This window comes from Anguilla rostrata, chromosome 6 (assembly GCF_018555375.3).
Source record: "Anguilla rostrata isolate EN2019 chromosome 6, ASM1855537v3, whole genome shotgun sequence".
Lineage (NCBI taxonomy): Eukaryota > Metazoa > Chordata > Actinopteri > Anguilliformes > Anguillidae > Anguilla > Anguilla rostrata.
Genome location: NC_057938.1, coordinates 48,067,005 through 48,089,017, shown reverse-complemented (window position 1 = coordinate 48,089,017; position 22,013 = coordinate 48,067,005). Strand labels below are relative to the sequence as shown.

Sequence of the window (22,013 nt, the reverse complement as noted above, 5' to 3'; positions counted from 1 at the left end):
GCAGAGATTTCTCACTTCCCATTATTTCGTAGCGCCGTGAGATTGTGACGCGTCAGGCCGCGCGGTCCGACGCTGTTATTTAAGGTGACAGTGCGGAATGAGCGCCGCGTCGCAGTGCGCGCTGGAGTTAGCCGTTCCCTGGCGGTCTTTAACGCGATGACAGGGCGTTCGGCGCTGAACACCCTTCACGGGCGCCGCGGGCATGCCCCGTAACGGTGCTCAGAGCGCACGGGGGGGGGAGGCGTGACACCTGCTCAGCTTTCCCTTTCCTGCCCAAGTTGTTGCGTGAGGCTTCGGCACAGACAGGCGGGCGACGTCTGCCCCCCCCCCCCCCCCCGCCCCCCGTGCCAGCTGAGCCCGGGCTCCGTGATTGCCAGCCTGACCGGGAGAGCGGCTGAGATCACGACCTCGCTGACAGACAGGGCTGTGAGCTCCAGAAGGGGGCTGAATCCACCTCCTGGGGATGCTGTAGCGCCGGGGGGAGAGGGAGCCCTCTGCACATCAAGAGCTGCCCGTTTCACTTACTGTTTCTGTGGGCCAGTGGCAGTGGGGAGTCAACCACAGGCCAGGCTGCGTCGATTACATCACATGAGCCACTTAACTTGAAGAGTAGGTCTTTTGGAATGTTTTTTTTTTTCAGAGTTCCAAGTCAGTGTTCTAGAACTCCATTGTTTTTTTAGTTACCAGTAGCGATTGTTCCATCAGCATTAGAACGTTCAGTTAAGAACATTCCAGTCACTATTTGTCATCTTACACCTTGAAGGGTTAAGGCAACCCTACGGTATAACTACGGTAGAGGGAACCGAAAGTAAGGTCAAACCTGGACACACAAAGCATTTATCAGCTGTGCAGTACGTTACCAATGGTTTTAAGTTTGGGAAGTTACTTTTTAAAGGTAAAAAGCTTTTAAAAAGTGAAGTGAAAATAAAGCACCCCCCCTCTCTCTCTATATATGTATGTGGCAAATGATACAGAGTGAATGACAAAAGAAAGGTAACACTGTGATCATTGTGCTGTATTTTATTCTGGGAACGAGCCCGTAGGTACCCTATAAGACCCACTGACGGTTGAACACCTGTCTAAACACAAAGCCATGAATGAGCGGGGGGGGGGGGGCAGTCACACTGAAACCGATCCTTATTCTGGAGCGGAGGCAGGCTGCAGGGTGAGTTCTGAGATGGCTTCTTCCGCCTGACTCCCCATTTCCCAGGTTATATTCTCCGCTGCCGTCTTTGCGAAACCGGGCTATTGTTGCATAAGACTGACGTGCGGTGCGTCCTTGGCGATTCCTTGGACGCCAGCCAGCAATAATAATAAGATCCCATCTGTCAGCTCGGAGCTTCGCAGAAGGCTGCATTTACACGCTAAATAATAGCACTTACAAGACTGCATCATGACACAGAGAGCCTAAACAAGCCCCCTTAAAGGAGTTTACGCAGAGGCGTGGGGTCAAGGGAATGTCTCCACCACCCATCAGAGACGCTCCATCAGGTTTGGGTTACCAACAGTACAGCTCCCATCAGATTTACTGTTGGATAATTTGAACGCAGCCTGCTAAACCACAAACAACTGCATTGCACACACACACAAAAACACACAAACACAGAGATGCACACACACACACACCCATGTACACAAACACACACACCCATGTACACAAACACACACACCCATGTACACACACACACACACACACACATACACACACACTCTTTTAAAGCACTACAAAAAAACAAATTGATTTCACTTAACTTGATATGCATGTACCTTTCAATGACCTCAGGACTTACCTCAGCTGTACCCACATGTGACATACATGATATCCACAATTTTTTTTTAACTAGAACATTTACCACATATCAGATGTCAGGGAACAATTTCAACCAATTAAGTAATTACATGTTCTAATTGAGACAGACAGATTGGCCATGTGTCTGGGCCTCCAGGATTATCACCTCTATTCTCTGCAACAGAGTCATGGGATAATGTCCCGTTTTGGGCACACAGGTCCCATCATGTGTGTTTTCCATTTAAGGAAAGAATGCCAATTGCTGGCTGTCTACCAGCTGTGCCGTTTCCCTCCAAGAACTACCCTCCTAATGCTAAGGAGGCCCCAACTTACTTAGCCACTGTAATTTGGAGTAAAGTTGTTCTAAAAGAGGGGTGCTCCGAGGGTAGGTAGTCCAGGAAAAACCTGTGATAGAAGACTTGGAGGTGAATTACACCACTGGGAAGGCCGGATGGCCGAGCCTTTGCAGTCCACTAGGTGGCGCTCTCACAGCAGCTATCTCTTACTCAGGAGCCTGATAACGGGGTAGGAAAGGTTTGCCACGAGTGAGCATCAGCCAGCGGTACAGCTACAGTTAGAAAAGACTGATCACCATAATAAGTAATGGAGCATAGGAAGTGTATAATTTAGATGTCAACTGGAAGATTAATTGTAAGCTATGGTTGCTTATATGATTATGTGGGCGTGGAATTATTAGGTTTTTGATAATGGATGAACGATTTGTGTTTGACCTCTGATGTAGCAGAAGTCGGCCTTGATTTAAGTATAAGCACAGTAAAAATACATGGTTTTCAATGAAGTAAAACAATGCAAATGTCGGTTTCCATCTTAGCAGTGTCCTAAAATTCCTTCTACACAGTGATCGGCTAATCTTAGGCTTGGATTGTACAATTCTCCAACCGGAAAACCAAGCAGGCCTTCATCAAGGGAGCAACAAAAAAAATTGGTGGTTGAGCAGTCACTATCAGCTTATGTTGCATATATTTCACAGGACATAAATTTCACCAATATGAGATATGTTCTTAATCACCCAGAAATATGAAGACAATATCTCGTTTTGTTGTTTGTATGAAGGCAATACAATATAACCACAGTATAAACAAACAAAATTCCAAACGTGGAGCACGCAGCTGAAAATAATGTTTTGATGGCTGTCTGTTCTGAATCGGACCGAGGCTCTGCTTACACAAAAATATTGCCCAGAATTTTAGCACGGAAGTTCCAATTTAGAAGCCGCAGACAGGTCAGAAACAGGCTATACGGTCTGAAGTTCCAAAAATAAAATCTCGCTTATTGAAATTTATATAAAACCAGAGAGACAGGAGAGAGGGAGACGCTTGCACAAATGAAACAATAAAGTCTCAGGTTAAAAATTGTTACAGGAGCAGGACTATGAGAAGCAGTACACCACGGTGTTTGACTAGAGGAAGTACAAATTTACAAATCAGCCTCGTGGCCCCTATGACTCAGGTGTGTGTTTGGTACAGCTGACTAAACAAATACCCCGGAGCTGATTTTCATATTCTTATGAACTTTTTTTTCTTCTTTTACATAAAACTTTACATTCGGTTCAGTTATGACTGTCGCGCGAAGAGTTAATTTCTCAGAGAACAATCTTCGGTTCCCGTTAAGCACCTATGCAATAAGCATTAAAAATGGCAAGGGGAGCCAAGAGACTGAACACAATAAAGCAGAAGGCCTGGCAGTCTGAGCTCATGAATAGTTGATGGGGGGGTGGGGTTGGGGGTGGGGGGGGGGGAATCAGAGAGCCGCTCTTGCGAAAAGAAGGGGTGCCGTAGTGCATCCCATTGTCCCCCCCGCTCCACAAAGGGCCGACGGACACGTAGGGGGTGTTTACCTCGGGATAATCGGTCATAAAAGTCCGGCCGCACAATGGAGTCCGCCTCGCACCGCGGTGTCGTTTAAAATACCCCCCAGCCTGCCTCGCTGAATTAAATATGAGCACCGCCCGGGCCAAACCTGCGCCGAGCTCCTACAAGGGCCTCTTCCACTGGTGGACGAGTCATCACTGCTCCGACTGGGGGGGGTAGAGGGGCGGGGGGGTTAACAAATACCTTGAGCTGGAAAGATGCAATCTCTCTCTCTCTTATTCTCTCCCACCCTCTATCACCCCCCCCCCCCCTTTCCCCACCCTCCCTCATTTTTGGGCTCCTGCGAGGACACTGATACGGGTAACTCTCGGGACGTGTTAGATATTTGTTTGCGGTGTATTCTCGAGGGGGAGGGGGGTGGGATGGGGGGGCTTTGAACCTTGGGTGCACGCAGCGTGAGACCACTCGCAACGACACGCGAGCGGAAGCGGGCCTCGGCGACGGCGGCGCGGGTAATTACCGCCAAAGCGGATCCGAGGCGAGCGGGCCGCCGTTGGCGGCGGGATGAAAGCCCGCTCGAAGGACCGCGCGGTCGCCGCTCGCCTAAATCGTCCCCGTCACGCCGGAGGAGGCCCGTTCGGCTCTCCGAACGCACACGCGGCGGGCTTGACAACATGAAAAGTAAAACCGTCGGAAGAGCGCAGTCCCAGTTTCCGCAGCGTTAACAAGGATCTATAAATTCATCGCCTGGACAGTACTGCGTGTCTGCCATTGTGTGCCATCCGAATTCCAAACACATCGTTTCTTCAACCGGTTATCATGTCACTCATCGATAGGGAAATATATTTGATCGTGTCATTTGACACGGGATTATTAATACCCACAAGTACATCGCATGGGTGAAGGGAAACTTCATGCACCATTGGCAACTGCCTGATAAGACATTCTATCAGTTATCGCTGTTATCACGGCATACCACAGCCATAGTTCCATGGAGAATCTGCATTGCTAAGGGATGTATCGGATGACACTACAAAAAAGCCCGCACTCGTTGCTTGACAAGTGTAATGTTCTTACTTCAATTGAAAATCATGAAATGAGTCAAACTGTCCCGTCTCATTGCCAATATATTTAGTTTTATTTAGCAAAAAGGTAGTAGAAATAAAATTTTAAACATAAATATGAGACATATATAATATAAAATTCTTGTAGAGATTTACTTACTTTTTGTTTTTTGGACTTTGTTAAACAGGCCCTATTTATTGTGACCCCGTGTTTATAGTAACCCACTTCCTGCATCTGAACTCATACAGCATCTCAGAACAGGAGTGCTGACCCAGGACCACATTTCCTCTGTCCATGTCCCAGCATTATCCACTGCGGGCCAAAGGCTAAACTGATCCTGGGTCAGCATTCATACTCTGACGCCCTTTTATGAATAAGGGATCTGATTTGTCAGCAGATTCCCAGCATCTCACTGTGCAGAAAAGGCACGGGACCACATTGCTGCCTTCTCTCCCGACTCCCTCTGACCGTGCCAAGGTGTATCTGAGTCCCTGCCGCGATACAACAGGACAAAGAGATACAAATCTGTGTCACAGACCTCACTCATGTGTCTTTAATTGTAGTTGCTAGCGTGCCAAACAGTAACAGGGCTCGGTCACTGTTTTCTGCGAAGCACGGGAGGGGAGCAGAAGGCAGTTGCCGTGGCAGCGGGGGTAAACAAACAAACGCGGTACCATGGAATGCACCAAAATATTTACGGTCGGAGTAGCCCCGCTGCAGAGCCGTCACGGGTCCGGCACTCCGAACCCGAGGTTCTCTGCGCTTTTAAGAATTGTTTTCAGCTGTCGAGGCGCTCTCTGCAGTTCTCGACGCCCTCAGCGACACGCTTGCAATACTGGGACCGCTCGTCTGTGCGGCTCTGCTGTTTGTCTGCATCACAGCTGAGCTGCCAGCACTGCGTAAAAGTCTGTAATGAGACTTAAAATCTTATTTTTTCTTTCTCGTTTTTATTAGCTTGTTTTGAGTTGCTTTTTGCTTGACAAGTGAAATAGCCCAGCCCCATTGGCAAAATCTTGTCAGACTGTCTCACCTCATTGGCAATCTTTTTATCTTACTTTGCAAAAAAGTAATAGAAATAAGACCAAAATTAAAGACAAAATATAAGACTAAAATACTTATGTTTGACCAATTTTTTTGGTTTTGACATTTATTTGTTTGTTTATTGGTCTCCTGCGTGTACTGACATCAGGGGTCTAGCACTCAGGGGTTTGCTTTCAGGGGTTTGATCCATACAGCGGAAAGAGGAATCAACGTAGCAACATGAACGCGAATATACAGAATAAACTTGCTGACCAGCGCGCTCCTCCAAAACATGTAGAATTGAATCTCATTTAATCCTTAAGAAATTAGGTCATTTTGTTGTTTACCCCAGTCGTGCCAAATAACAATGGTGCCCGTCTCCTCTTCACATGCCACATCTCTCTATTTTATGTAACTAACTTCGCTGCTTAGCAACCGAGTTGTGTTATTGACACCTGGAGACGGTCCAAACCGTGTCACATCCTGCAAAGTTCTGGGCAGCATTTGAAACCCACATGTTTATCTAGTGCTTTGGCACTCGCGCAGAAAGATACTGACGGCTGATCCCGGCGGCATTGTTCGGCGTTGCAAATTTGACAGATAGGGAAATTCGGCTTCTGTGATGCCGTCGCCACGCCCAAGCAGATCCGCTCGCCCGTCTCCTTCACCTGTTAAAACAACAGGGCCCGTAATCCAATTGTACCACAGGCCCCCGGGGCTGTTCTGGACCTGATTTAAATCGGTGGGTTGCACAACCCACTTCCATTGTTTTCGAGGTCTGACGTCAATGTACGTCAGAGAGAAAGCATTCTTCTCTCCCTCCCTTCACGGCAAAGAAGTACCGTGAAGTACGGGCCTTCAATTATCGAATAACACACGGGAGTTTAGGGCAGCGCATCGCCAGAGTAGCCAGCAATCCCGAGGCTTGTGGAAAAGGATGGATTTGCGGCGATTTTCAATCAGGCAACCTTGTGTAAACCCCCTTCAGTTCTACAGTGAGCTGGCACTGTCAGAGATTTGTTTTCGTGGATAAAAAAAGCTATCTCCTGTGCTGTGTCTCTTTGATGTGAAAGCCACTCAGCATTATGAAGGTAAGGACGGTGCTATTGTGCCCAGTACAGTAGTGACAATGCAGCGCAACTAAAAACAAGTAAAAGTACTTCGCCCTATACTCTGAAAATAAAATAGCGAGAACGATTGTGTGTTTAAAGGATGAACAGAGCCTTTCTGTCTGACAGCTTTGTTGAACATTATATGCCTCTCATGTGCTTAGCTACACCTTAATCTCCTTTTGATTAAACCCAGGTTTAATCTGAGATTACCAGTTCCTTTAAAGTCAACCTGTTTTTGATTCCACTGCGCACTCACCATTCCATGGTTTAGCCACTGTGGTATGAAGTTGTCCAGTAGTCTTGGGTAAACCAGGTCTCTGTCGTAGAGGTAGAGGGCCCAAAACATGGTCACCACGAACTGTGGACAAGCAACAACGAGGAAGTATTAATCAGGAGTATGCACACTGCAAAAAAAGATGCTGCTTTTGTCCTTTATGACAAATGACAAAAAGGGTGTGGCTGAGAAATAAAAAATTAGCTTTTTTAAACAAAACCAGTTTTTATGCTTCTATATTACAAATCAGCCACTTTGGTTTGTTTTGACTCAATGACAGCAGTTCACGATCCTCTCATGTTGACAATAATTCATAATTCATAATAATTCATAATAATTTCAGGCAACTGCTTTCTACACAGAGTAATTTATACGGTCAAAATCAGGGAGGGGTTAAAATCGAGTGGTTATTGTGCACACTAAAGATGTCCCTTGTCCAGGTCATATTGAGAAGCACCATTTTTAACGTTTCAGTGCATCACATCCCATGCTGCATGGGCCATGAATCCATTAGGTGGTTAGGTTTCTGTGTGTTCACTTTGTGTACGTGAATCTCTGCGTTCCACAGACAAGTGGATCTGTGGCTTAATTAATTTCGGGGCTCTAATTATTCTCTACCACTCAAAGTGCTCCTACGTCCTGTTGTTACGTCCGCTTCTTTTTTCCAGAGAGCTCACTTCCTCCCACAACACCACCACAACTGTTGTACCCCCCCAAGCCTTCCTCTCTCCCAGTCGTCATTCACCAAACAGGAAGTGAAACCCCGGGGTGAACTCTCGCCTTCACACACATCATAAATTCACTTCCTCCTTTCTCATCGCCCCACCAGAATCCTGCATAAAATCGGTCGTCTCTATTTTACACTCCCTAAGGCCGGCCCACACAAACGAGGATCGTTCAAACGGAGGACAGGTGTCAAGTGTTGACCTATCTGTTGGTTCTTCATTGTATAATGACCCCGTTTGAACCTTCAAAGGAGCCCCAGATTCAGGAACACTGATGAGCAGCCACGAGCTAGATGAACCTAGCGTTATGGGGCTAATGTTTTCCTATCAGCGCGCCATAATTAATCCCTCAGAGCTTGCTCCTCCCCCCCCCCCTCAACCCCCCTCCCTCAACCGGTAGTCACTTCAAGCTATATGTGTATTTTATAAGAAGGACAGCAATAAGCCGGAGAAAAGATCAAACGCTACGCAAAAACAAGCGGGCTACTGTGGGGCACGCGGGCTTTGAAAGCGCTATTTGAAGTTCCAGCGTCGCCCGAGCCGCTTCCACGAAGGAATTCCAGCTCTACCAGTAATCCCTTTGATCGAGACAGTTCCAACTGCTCTCGAACCCAGCCCAGCCTATTTGCATTTAACAGCCCGGCTGAAGGATGTGACATACTCCCATTTCGGTTTGTGTTCTCAGATTATTTAAGCGCACGCCTGCTTCCAGCGTTCAGCTATTAAATAAACAAGCCGTGCCCGGGAGAGGAGAAGCCCACTGAAAGGGCCGCATTGACCGGGCTGGTACAGGTTATTTAAGCACCTTCAGACAAACACCGGTTCTCCACCTCCCCCTCCTTACTCTCTCGCTCTCCCTCTCTTTCTCTCCCGCCCTCTCCTTTAGTGCACGGTCAGCAAATAAAATGGCAGCGCTTGAGACAGGCCGTTTATTTTGATTTTCGCCCTTGTTGGGCACGGCACATCCACCGCCCGCCCTCCCCCCCCACCTCCCCACACCCCTGTCGGGAAACCGCAGCGGACCCACGGGCCCACCCCACCGGGCCGAACCATCTGGAGCAGAGGGATGGAATTACCTGGCAGCTCCCTGTGACTCAGGTAGAGGATATCACAGGATATCGCTCCCATTGTGCGCCCGTGCCACCACAGTCTCCTCTTTCACGAGGGGGGAGAATGGGGGATGGGGGGGGGGGCACAAGCAAGAGGAAGAGCCACTCGCCGCGCTTGCCAAGGGAATCTTCACACATGACCGACACGAGGAGAACAGAAGGTGAGCAGAAGGAGCGCATTCTGTGTTGTGTGTTACACACCCCCACCCAACCCCCCCGGGTCCCCCCCACCCTCCCCATTCATTCCACCGCAGGTGTGCAGATCCGGCCGTCGCTCGCTGAGATAATACGGCTCCATTGTACGGGGTGTTAAGTTAGATCCCGTGTCTGATTCTCAGATACCTAGCGTTGAGCCTCGGTGCCAAGCGCTTCATTGTATGCTTCAGGGACGGTGACACACCCTAGACTTCACACTGGCATGGAGCAAGTGCAGAAGGACACCCCTTGGGCTGCTGCCTCTTCTGTCATCTCTGCTGATGTGCCTCCCTGAGAATCACATCCTTTGTCCATTCAGAACAAAACTACAGTCAGGAGAATCCTGAAGAAGGGAGAGCTCCTGCATGATCACAAGCTCATTTGATTTTTCAACATTGACACCAGCTGAGAGGTCAGCAAAAGCATGAGGAATGCCACATTTGTGCACAGTTACCACTCAGCCAGCAACGTCAATCCTAATGCCGTGCTGACTTGTGGTCTTAAAAAAAAAAAAAACTTCAACCCCGGCGACCCCATACCTTCCCAACACAGTTCAAACAAAAAATAATCCAAAATAATCTTTTGGATTTTGGCCACTAACCCCCCCCCCCCACATGCAATTTAAACATCCCCAGACTGAAGCAAAAAAAGAACAGAAGGCTCATTTCAATATTTTCCACGCGATTATCAGATGGAGAGGCAAGGTAAACATTAAGCATTTCTATTTTAGAGCAGAGCCCATTGACCTGCCAGTATAGTTCAGTGCAGAAGCACGGCACACAGAACAGATTGACGAATTCTGAATTTGCAAAGCAAATTGACAGCACATCTAAGACAATGCGTGTTGGTGTCCCCATTCGCCTTATGCAAATGGCAGTGGCAGCGTCTGGTCCAGGCACAGTTATAAACAGCGTAAGAACGCGGGATGGCGTATGTTCACACGGAAGGTTCGTTTGAATTCAGCTCTGAGGTGCGAGAGACTCGTGGTGTCAGAACTGGGCTCAAACTTCCTAATTTTCTCATAGCACCTTTTTTTTTGCGGCAGTCCTTGAATAATATATGAAACACAATTTCAATTTGCAGCCTCTTTTATTGTTGGTTTCGAGCTTCGAGTGTACCTGGCAGCCTTCTCGAAACTGGGCGCGTTCATAACTTTATGAGTGTGCCTGTTATTTTTTTAAAAGAAAATACCAATCCCATTTAGCAATGGGATTTGGCCAATGTACAGTTTTATTCAGTACTTTGAAGCTTTCTTTTTTCTTAATATTGGTGATAATTATTCAAGATTAGCAAGGGCTAACTGTTCTTTCCACAGGCCCTATAAATGCAGTGGCATCATGCCAGTTTGTAAACATGTTTAAGTGCAAATAATAAAATATATTTGCCTTGCTGGAGTAGATTTTTTTCTCTGTAAAAACTACTCCAGTGCAAGGAGGCATTGACACAGGTTATGTAACAGAACTGGGGTTAAAGTTTGTGAAAGAATTTAAGCTAAAGTTCACATGGGTGTACACTGTATACTTCAACTGCCATCTGTGTTAAATAATCAATCACTGCAATGAACGATCAATGAACAATTATCCCCATTAATGCATCAACAAGAACCCATACAGCTCTCTGCAAGTTGCTGCCGGAGAAGGATCATTAGCACTTCCACGGTGGTTCTAATGTAAGGGCACTCGAGCTCCATTTTCTATTCAGAGTAGTCTAATTTTCCTGTCTACCACACTGACACAAAACATGCACTTTGTGAAACCACAGCAGTCGAAGCAAGCTTGGTGGCTGAACAGAAGTGAATAAGTCTGCTTGTGACTGCAGAGGGGTGGGGGTGGGGGGGTGGGGACGTTGTGTGTGTGTGGCTGGGCTACAGTTTTAGTGGATAGGAGAGGGGTGTAGAAGATAGCATGGATTTTAATGTTCTTTTAAAATTTTTATTTCCCGGTGGTACCGAGAAGTGCTTACCACTCCCACGGGGAAGGCCAGGACGGCCATCATCCAGTCCCGCAGGCCGATGAGCTTCCTCAGCTGCCTCTCCTGCTCCTGGCTCTCGCTGCCCTTGGTCAGCAGGCTGGACAGGTCCGTCAGCACGCACACGCCGAAGAAGACCGCCTGGATGACCTGCGACACACAGCGATAAAAAGGGACCAATGGGGAGGGGGCGGGAGGTCCCCTGGGCTCAGCCGCCGCAAAGCCGGCTCGCGGCACCGCGCAGCCCCGTTCCATTCACAGAAAAACGCCCTCGCCTGTTCCGGTTCAGCAGCAGGGCCGCCGCTCTTCAGCGCAGCACCACACTGCTGTTCATTCTGCCGTACGGAGATGTGACGAAGAAGAACTAAGTCACGGACGCAGCCCGACTCGAGAGGTCATTACACTGGGAAAGCCCTGTACTGTCCGTGAACAGAAACAACTGAAAGAAAAATAAATGAAAGAAACACTCATTGGAATCGATCGCCATCTTTACTTCAGGGTAAAAGTGTTTTTAAATTATTGTCTAGACAGCTTACAGGTAAAAAGGCTCGTATTACAACCCCTAACAAAAGGAATATAACTGCAAACATATAGTATTGAAATGCAGTTATGAAATTACAGCAACACTGTATCTTATCCACACAAATATATACAGTATTACTGCCCCTTTCAGATATGTGGAATATTTACATTTCTGTGAATTATACTTCATGTTATATTTTCAAAAACGTCAACACATTCATAGTATATGCCATAGTACATACAAATTCAGTATGGGGTAGAACATTGTGCCACATGTAGAGTAATAGATTACAGATATATTCTCTCAGCACATAAAACGTTTCAAAATCCGAGCAGACTTTGGCAACAATTCAGCCAACACTTTTTCCTATGGATTGAATGCGTATGTGTTCCTTCCAGAACACATCAAAAGGATTGATTGTGATCTCTGCATGTCTGCAGTAAATATGAAATAATACAAAACAAAAGGCTGTGGAAAGTATGACAAAAAAAAGTAATTTCTTAAATGAACATTAATGTGATCGCTTTGAAGTCAACCACATTTATATGACCTGGTTGGATGCTGCATAATGGAGATGACGACAGTACAGAATACGGCTCTAAAAAGCACTAACAAAAATGAGAGAAATACTAAGACATACATATGAACACACACACACATAATTCACAAACACTTCCACACGAGCGTGCACACACAAGCGCACACATACACACACACACACACAAGCACACGCACTTGTGCGTGTGTGTGTATGTGAGTGTGTGTGTGTGTGTGTGTGTGTGTATGTGAGTATGTGTGTGTGTGTGTGTGCATGTGCGTGTGCTTGTGTGTGTGTGTGTATGTGTGAGCTTGTGTGTGCACGCTCGTGTGGAAATGTTTGTGAATTATGTGTATGTGTGTGTGTGTGTGCGTGTGTATGTGAGTGTGTGTGTGTGTGTGTATGTGTGTGCTTGTGTGTGCACGCTCGTGTGGAAATGTTTGTGAATTGTGTGTGTGTGTGTGTGTGTGCACACTCGGGTGGAAATGTTTGTGAATTATGTGTATGTGTGTGTGTGTGTGCGTGTGTAGGTGAGTGTGTGTGTGTGTATGTGTGTGCTTGTGCCATTGTGTGCCATTCTCACACGCACACTGTGTGCCATTCTCACACGCACACACACACACACACACTCACATACACGCACACACACACACGCACACATGAAACACACGCACACACCATATTTGGACCTTTGGACCGAAAGCCTATTTTTCACTGAGGCAGCTTTCTCATTATTTGATCATCAGAATAATACTTCAGAGCTTTGCGCTATTCTGACCTAAGAGTTGGATTTAAGACACTTGTGTAATGCACCACCTGCGAATCATTACAAATCCACATATCAATAGATCTTAAAAAGTGCAAAAACAAAATCCCAATGACTTACCCTCTCTGCATTCTCTGCACCAACAGGTCAGAGGAGGACATGGTTCAGTATGAGGACACGCAAACCCCAGAAACCCAAAGGTGACTGAGAGGGAATAGGTCCTAATGGAGACTATCCTCAAATCCATTTAATACCATTCAAAAACAAATTGGAAATCATAATGGAACTTCAATGAGTCATGAGTCAACTATGAGTTGTATATAAATTTTAAAAAATCCATCACAGATCCTCAATTTCTTATAAACTTCCACACAATGAAAAACAGTGTCCACTAATGATCGCTACTGGCTAACAGGCTACTATCACCAGGTGACGGTGACAGTGACAGAGTAGGTTTTTTGGGATGTTTTTTCAACATTCTAATTCAGTGTTCTAAAACTCCATTGCTTACAATTACCAGTCTTGTCTTGTTACATCAGCAATAGAATCTTTGGTTAAGAACATTCTAATCACACATTTGTGATCTCACACCTTAAAGGATTCCTGCTTCTTCAGTCCACTTTGCTGATGCACCTTGATGAGAGGTACATCATTTTGTCCACTCAGAATGGTATTACATGTGCATTGTTCATTCATGCTAAGCCATACCATTCTCTGCCAGCACAAGCAATTCAATGCAATACCCATATCAGAACACAACCAATTAACCGACAGCTGCTAACTGCTAAATCGCCATGTTTAACTTTTGTAAGCTATGACAGAGAAAAAAAGCCATTTGTCACTAGGATGAGCAGGGAAATAAGCAGGTGGCTATAATTCCACTGCGTAACATCCAATCTGATGAAAGGTAGATTTTCTGTCCTACATAGCACATTCCACTCTTCAGTCCAATAGCTTGGACAATAGCTGTTTCCCTTTTCTGATTTCGATTTGCTCTTGTAAAAGGGGTGAACTCAGGACAGACAGAGCTGCTAGTTGTACTGCAGTCTATGGGCAATAGCTGCGTGAAATAGATTGTTGAGGATTGCTTGACAGGCAAGTTGCTTTCTGATTTATGTAGCTAATAAGGAAAGTAGGAGAAATGCAAAACAGAACAATTTGAATCTGCAACTTCATATGAGCATAAAGAATGGTACTAAGGGACAGTACTGCTTAGAAAGTGTGAAAGTTAAATTAATATGACATACTATGAGCTTTCTTTAATTAATAAAGGGTTCTGTTTGTTGCAATTTAACATTTTACCAAATTTTGTTCATATTCACCTGCAACTGCATCATCACACTCATTGACATTTCAAACTTTTGATTGCTTTAAGTTACATTATAGCTATTTTTCAATTATGTTTTGATTATTTTTTTATTTATGCTTTTTTATTTTTTAATTATTTTATTGCAGTCTAATTCAAAGGGAAAAATACACCTTTTCTTAGTTTTTTATGCAGAATGAATAAAACATGCTTATCGTTCAAGGAATTATTCAAACAATAGTTCAGTATTAATCTTAAAATGCCATTTCAGAAATAACAAAAGAGGCTGACTTGTTTTGAATTCCTAATTTGCCATTTTTTAAAAGCAGCGATGGATCCAATATGTTGACAACACGCGGATAATTTTAAAACCTGTTGGTCCCGATGAAGCACCTCTTCAGATGTTCCCATGGGGTCACCTCAAAAAAGGGAACATTAAAAATAACCAGAAGCTGTTTGTGCACTCAGTGTGTGGAGCGTTGGAGAACCATGCCACATGAGTCGGGAATCGCAGCGTTGCCTCCTATTGCATCACTTGTATTTACACGTCTTAGTCTGAACCTTCTGTGTGTGACCCTAAGCTGCCCTCAAAGCTATTTTGGTATAATGAAACAGCGAATCGCATACTACGAGGTCTACTTTGTAGAAACAAAAAGCCCAGTCGCAAGCACAAATACACCTGTCACGGACTGATGTTTTTGAGTGCTGTGGAGCTACAAAAGTAACTTTGTGCCAAGCCCTGCATTTTGAGTCTTTGTTTCTAAGCCCCCTCAGGCTTGGCGAGTGAAACATTGCTGGGCTGGTATTTGGGGGGGGGGGGGGGGGGTTTGGGGGCGGCATTTGGAGCAGTGCAAACAAATTGCACGGATTACACTACACAGAGATTCATCTGTACTTCTTCAGCAGAAATTTTTGAAAGTTAATCATGTACCATGCTAAGGGCACAACGGGTGATCAAACATGAGAGAGCGAGTGAAATTAGCCACTGATAGCAAACGGGGATAGTGAAGGTGTGCAGTCACACAATCATTACGCCTTTGACACAAACTGAACACAACCTTGATACACCTTGCATCACCTGTGTTGGTACAGCTAAATGATAAATTACGACTGGGACACATCTCTTTTGAATCTGCGCCAGCACCTGCCCTAGCATTTGCTGACGGCCTTTACATCATCAAAACAGAGCTTTACAAGTCTAGTAACACAGTAAACCATTACCTAGCAGCAAAAGTAAATTACATACACTACTTTCCCCCTGAATGTCTACTCCTTAAGCTTGTTGTTTGTCAAAGTCTTCTCATAAGCACTACCAGGATTTAAGGCAGAAGATTATTTCTGCATTACATTAAGAAGATGGACATAGTGGAGCTTTTTTAATCAACCCAGCCCTCCCCCACAAAAAAAAAATTATACAAAAAATGAATAAATCCTACTGAAAGCTGAAAAGTGTGACTTTAAATCTCATTAATTCACAGTTTAATTTATTATAGCAGTCATAGCATTATCTTTTGGGTTGGAAACATTGCTTCCCACAGCACACAGAGGTCTATGAGACCCTCTTCCCTGAGAAAGAATTAGCAGAAAAACATTTTCTGCCCGTTTTCTCTAACAGAGTTCTGCTCTTTTCTTCTCTTGTGGCCGTCAGCGCGTTAGCCCGAAGCTACGCTAAAAATGACTGCCGTCCAGGTTTCCTCTCATTTAAATTAAATTCAACTGGTTTGAGAAAAAAAACAGACTTCTCACAACGAACTAACGCCAACAGCCAGGCATAAAACCATTTACTAGCTCTGTACGCTTGCCCCGGCCCCCACCCCGCCCAGCATCAGAGGTACTTAAGAACAACCACAATAATTCCTGGCCTACAATGCAGGTCATAAACTCAGAGTTTAACACAATTCAACGTCTTTAGCCGGGAACAGAAAATAGGCCACAAGGAACCAGTTCAGATAGTTCAAATCCCAAACTGAATAAACAGTGTGAATCTAGATGGGTTTTTTTTTCAAGCTAAACAATCAATAGGCTTACGGGAGCAGTGGAAACAACAGGAATTCATATAAATGTGTAATGGGCTTTTGTGGCAAATTATCTGATGTTATTGTGCCAGAAGATTATTTGGGGTACTTCACTGGGCAACCTGATTTGATTTGATTCGAATAATGACCAGTGATAAAAACAAAAACAAACAAAAGGTCGTAAAACTGCAATGAGCAGCGCCATACAACAATAAGGCCTTTCAAGATATTTTATTGACTTTTCAAAATTGACTATTTTTAGACAAACCTTTCCCCCAGCTTTTCTTACAGTAGACTATACTTGCTTGTTCAAAAATATAATTTTCATATTTGAGGGATATGTCATTTCTATTTCAGTCACCTACAGAATTATGTTTATATGTTGAATATTAAATAAAATAAGAAAGGCATTTACTGATTTCCTTCATTTCAAAACTATTTTTGGCAGCAAGAAACCTAGCATTAGTGGGTTGCAACTGATGATTCTGGAAAAAAAAAATACAGCAATAGGGATGCTCTGCTTATTGACCAATGCTGTCTGTTAAATATGAACAGCATTCAAGATTTAAAAAATAGATCTGTACCCCCTAATCTACCCATTATGTGAATGTTCCTGAAGAGTTCATGTTAAAATTCATAGGAGACAAAACTGAGAAAAGTCTAGTCCCACATCCGTTCTCCATTCCAAAAACAATTTCAACAATAATACGTACAATATCATATCTTTCATGTTATGTATTTACATTACTTTGGAAAAGGTACAACAATCGAGAAATGCATTACAGACAATAGATATAATGAATGGAGACTTCATATCTCTAAATTTTCTGCTGAGTAGACAAAACCCTCTAATTCCAAGGTCGAAAAGCTCAAAAGCTTGTACTGTTTAATGGCTGGATTTTGCTGATGGATTGTGCGCGTCTTGATCAACAGATATGTCTGAAGCAAATATAACGTTTCCTGCTCGCCATGAATTTAATTACAGTTGCTCTGTGAATCCAGCTAAATGCCTAAAACAATTGAATTAGCCATCCTGCTGTTTTTTTCGAGTGACACTAATGATGCATGTAGATAAACTGTACATCCCAGAGGTTATTGACAGAACTGCTTGTTGTGAGACTGGTTTCAATCAGCAGTACGATCTAAATCATTGTAACAGGCGACTGGCGCTTTTTACCTATTACACCGCCGCCGGTATGCCCTATCTCCATAGCGATAGCCTTGTGCAAAGCCAACGATAAGATTGCTCCGTGAACCAGGAGAGCCTCATTTCTTGCGGCCTTGTAAAAATTTTTTCCTGTTGTATGATTATGATGACAACATAGTTCTATATAATCCCCATGTAATTCAGTACTGAATTTAACTTACGGCTGTGTTCGCACCTGGCCCTGCTTGAAAAGCATCGCTCTGAGCATGCTCAGTGCATCTGGTGCACTTTTTTGGTTCAGACTATCTTGTGTCTCCTTACTGTATGCTACTATAGTAAAGGCTTTTTATCTACATTTTATTCAATGGACTTAAGTGGACTTGATCCTGAGTTTGGTTACACTGTTGTAAGTCGCTCTGGATAAGAGCGTCAGCTAAATGCCTATAATGTAATGTAATGTAATGTAATGGTGGCGTGAACCGACGGACAAAAGTGTAAGAAGTGAAGCAGGCAACCTAGCATCGCACTCGCAGTGAGGTTTCTGTAATAAAGAGAGCTCTTTGGCGAGCGAGCACACAGTGCTGTAACTAACCACACGGTCAGGTGATTGACATCCACCTCACGGCCCTGAAAAGAACATAGCTGCTTTTGGCAGTGCCCTCTCTTCCTCTGGACACCTGTGCTGAGGCCCCTGAGGGGGTGGTGCTGGCGGGGAGTGGGGTGATGGGGGGATTTGGTTGGGGGGGAGCAGGCCAGGAACGTGATCCACACACCACTGAGCTAGACAGACTTGCTTTTACCACGCACCTGAGACATATGACCGATCACATGGGAGCCAGCGCTACAGAGGTAAAGAAGGTAATAACTGTACCGTTTTAAAATCATAACATTTTGGGCACGAACCAAATACCGAAAAATACTAATACTGAAAACAGAGCTGTGCTAGCAACTTTAATGTTACAGTGACTTTAAAAGCTATCATTGAAACAGAAACATTCAAATATTATGGATGAATTTCGAAAAAGCAATATAAAATAACATACTACAATACTGCAATACATTATGAACATAATATTTAAAAGATATGTTAGGTTTTCTATTTTTAAGACATGCTGTGAGTGGGATACCTCTGGTTCTAAGGACAACAATGTGCGACAGTACATATAGACCTATAAGAATCATTCTTGCTTCGAATTAAAACATTTTCATTTCTGAAAAAGAAACAAGGCGGAAGTTTTCACCCTCGGCAGGTGAGGTGCTGATGTCCAGCTGAACACATATCAGAACTAACTTAAGTGTTACTATGCAGATTCACTCACTGCTTGGGTCCTACAGTGTCCCATCAGAGTGACCCTATCCTGAACCTTGCACTTGGTACTGAATCAGTCATGATGAAAATATGTTTTTTCTCATTTTCAATATTTCAATACCCTTGCCCGCAGTTACATAGGGTGATACAGTAACACATAGGTTGGGGAACTTGTAGCTAACTTGTAGCTTGTAAGAGGTTGCAGGTTCAATACCCAGGTTGGGCACTGTCTTTGTATCATAAATTGAAGTGCTTAACCTGATTTGCTTCCATATAAAATACCCCCTTGCCTATATATTTTTTGTAGATTTTGCCTTTTAAATACAGCCACAAAAGGTGCCCATTTCAAACAGTAGCCAAATCGAGTCCCATTTTTAATGCTTAAATACTGAAAAGCTTCATATTTCTAGGTTAAGGTAACTAGGCTCTTTGTGAGACATTGCACTTCCTAATGCATTTTTGTAACCACAACATTCATCTTTCCCTGCTCCTGCTGGCTTGCCAACAGGGTCCAAAGTCTCCCTGCAGCAATAGATTCCCATCCCATAAAGTTAAAAACATCTGTCTTATTTGCCACCTCTCTCTGTATCAGCACAATATAGTATTGATATCAGAACGTATTAAAACAAAAAAGCCAACAGTAGTATGAATTATCTCATGCCAGCTCAATCTTTCACGCTTGTCACGCTGGTACAAATTTTTACAGTTTTGATTTGCTCCTCATAAACAGTCAGGGTATCTCTCATTGTCAGGACACAGTAGATGAATTTATAACGTGAGAAAACAGTTTGCTGACAGTTTGCCGCATTAGGCAACACTATTAAAATAACACATGGACATGCCTTGCTGAAGGCATCTTTTTATTGAATTAGAAAAAAAAAATACTTCATGTAATGTGCAGGTTATCCAGAAGTTAGAATAGCAGAATGGAAATAAATATGCAACATTAGCAGATGTTATTTTTTGCTGATGTTTGAATTATTACATTAATTTTTAGAAGTGACTCATCTATCCTACAACTCTTTCTGACTTTTCAACCACTTTAACTTGCAGCAAAATTTGCTTCTCCAGTAACTGTAAATATTTGATGGAGACCTGTGGAACCCAGTTTGATCTAACTCTCATGTATTTCCCCAAACAGACAACTAATCATCTTCTTGTATATTACAACAAATCACTGTATATTTATAAAGCATATCATTAATGTAATTCCACAACAGATACTTTTGATCGTTCAGCTTCTGACGTACAGTAAGTACAGGTGCCAAAAGCTAAGCCACAATGTATACACCGTCAATTATTTGTACCCTGGCATGCTTTACTGTATGTCACACTGGAAATAGAATTTACATATATTTAAACAGAAAGCCAGAATTTTGCTAATAGGCTAAGCAACCATAACTGGCTTCAAAGTGCATTCTGGGAACTGGAGGCAGATGGACTGAAGGAGATGGAGTTTGTTTACTTTCAACAAGAAATTTTAGAAATATCAATTCGATACAATTTTTAAAAATGATTGCAAATGACTACAATTGGTGCAGGTCTGTTTCTTGTACATACTTTAAAGGCTAATATGGAGCCTGGAAAAAATGTTACTGGACTTAAATTGTTGCAGGGAGATTAAAAGAAAATACTAATTCATTGCTCATGTGTTAGAGAGAGGGAGAGTCTCAAGATTCAGACTGGAGGGAAATGAAGGTAACTAAAGAATTCTCTGCTGGTTCTATGCTTTTCAATTTGCATACCGAAAAACGCTTCTTGTAAATTTACCCTTTAAATTAATTCCTGTTTTTGCCTTTCATGAAAAGCAAATTCAATGTATTAAATTTTTGTATATGAAGTTTTTATATGTATATTAGATAAAATAATTGACAAATACATAAAATATAACCACTGCTGTTTGTCTGCTTTACTTTAAAGCCTTTTCATTTTCAAAAGCAAAAAATGGAAAATGATCACTTGTTTACTGAAAACTGTCGAAGTACCTGAAGCTGAAATGCAAGGTGATGCTTGTGTACAAGTGTGTGGGCGCATGCACACGCATGTGAGGACGTGTGTGGTGGTGTAGTGGGGGGTTGTACATCCTATATTTTCAAACAAAAATTTCCATTCGTAATACCTTTAAAATATAACACGTGTATTTAATAGGACATATCAGGAGTTCTACAATCTATGCTCACCCTATGGAACTTTTTTCATAAGAATGAATACAAACACGTTTTATGGTTTTAATCAAGCAATGTCTCTTCATAAATAAAAAAAGTCGTTAAAACTAACGTCATTAAGGCTTGTAAACGGCTATAGCCTAATAATCAGCAAGTGGCATCTAAACGAAAAACAAACAAAATAAGAATACAAAAATAACAAAAAATAAATCGTCACGCGTGATATAACATGTACCCATTACGCATTCCGTTTGCAAAATAACAAAACGGGTAACATTTATGAAAATCGCTGTTACTCTATCGATATTACATCGCCCGCTACTTCGGATATCCTAAGAAGACAGCTGTTCATTGTCATTGTGATTCATGAGGCGGTCCAAATCTAACAATGAAGGCCACGAGTGTCACCGGCCATTATGAAGGGGGGGTCTGCAAATGGGTGTGGGCTAGGTTCATGCTTGCATGTACGCGCCAGTGCAGGTAACTCGAAATAGTGAGGTAAACAGAGGCATATCCCACGAGCTAGGCTATATATAACACACCGTATTAGGCCCATCTCTAGTGTAGGAGGTTAGGAATGGTAGTACAGTACCATAGATATTACACGACGTTCTACCATGAGTGATCGCCGTATTAGGCACTAGAGGAGAACAACAAACACTTACCAGATCTATGAATGTTAAAAACTTCCAGCTACCGCCGTAAGTTTGATGAGCGGGCATGTCAATTGCTTTATAATTGCAGAGGATGGAGAAATACGACAGGAGAATCGCTACCCTTAAAACCTGGGAAGGAATGAGCGCCATGTTTCTCTTTTCGTTTTCGTCTTTGGCTGTATCCTCTTGACAGAATGATGCTGCTATCTGGGTCTCTCTCAGTGCTGGGAGGTCGCTGCCTGGAGATGGGATGCAGAAAGGAGGCTGCGTAGGAGGTGTGCGTGTAGGAGCATGCGGAGAAGGAGGGGGATGATGTTGTCATAGTAACAGAAAATGTGGCAGCTTCTAGAACTGGAAGCGCATCTGTCATTTGTATGCGAAAGGCAGTGCACCCCCTCCAAATGGTCGTTATAGTGATATTTTAAGAAAATAGGATGAAATTACTATAAGTTGCCACGGGAAACGCTTCTGTTTTTGTGCGTAATCATGTTTTAACAGA

General features: G+C 43.6%; 1 protein-coding gene across 1 annotated transcript in view; it reads right to left on the bottom strand.

Moving 5' to 3' along the window:
* aig1 (androgen-induced 1 (H. sapiens)) overlaps positions 1–21,791 on the bottom strand; it is a 35,192-nt gene extending 13,401 nt beyond the window's left edge. Inside the window, exons 1-3 of the mRNA XM_064340171.1 lie at positions 21,524–21,791; positions 11,084–11,239; positions 7,075–7,176 (exon numbers count right to left, since the gene is read on the bottom strand). Of these exons, the coding sequence (XP_064196241.1) occupies positions 7,075–7,176; positions 11,084–11,239; positions 21,524–21,664 (399 nt within the window). The 5' untranslated portion in view covers positions 21,665–21,791. The remainder of the gene's footprint in view (positions 1–7,074; positions 7,177–11,083; positions 11,240–21,523) is intronic.
* Positions 21,792–22,013: the final 222 nt, after the last annotated feature.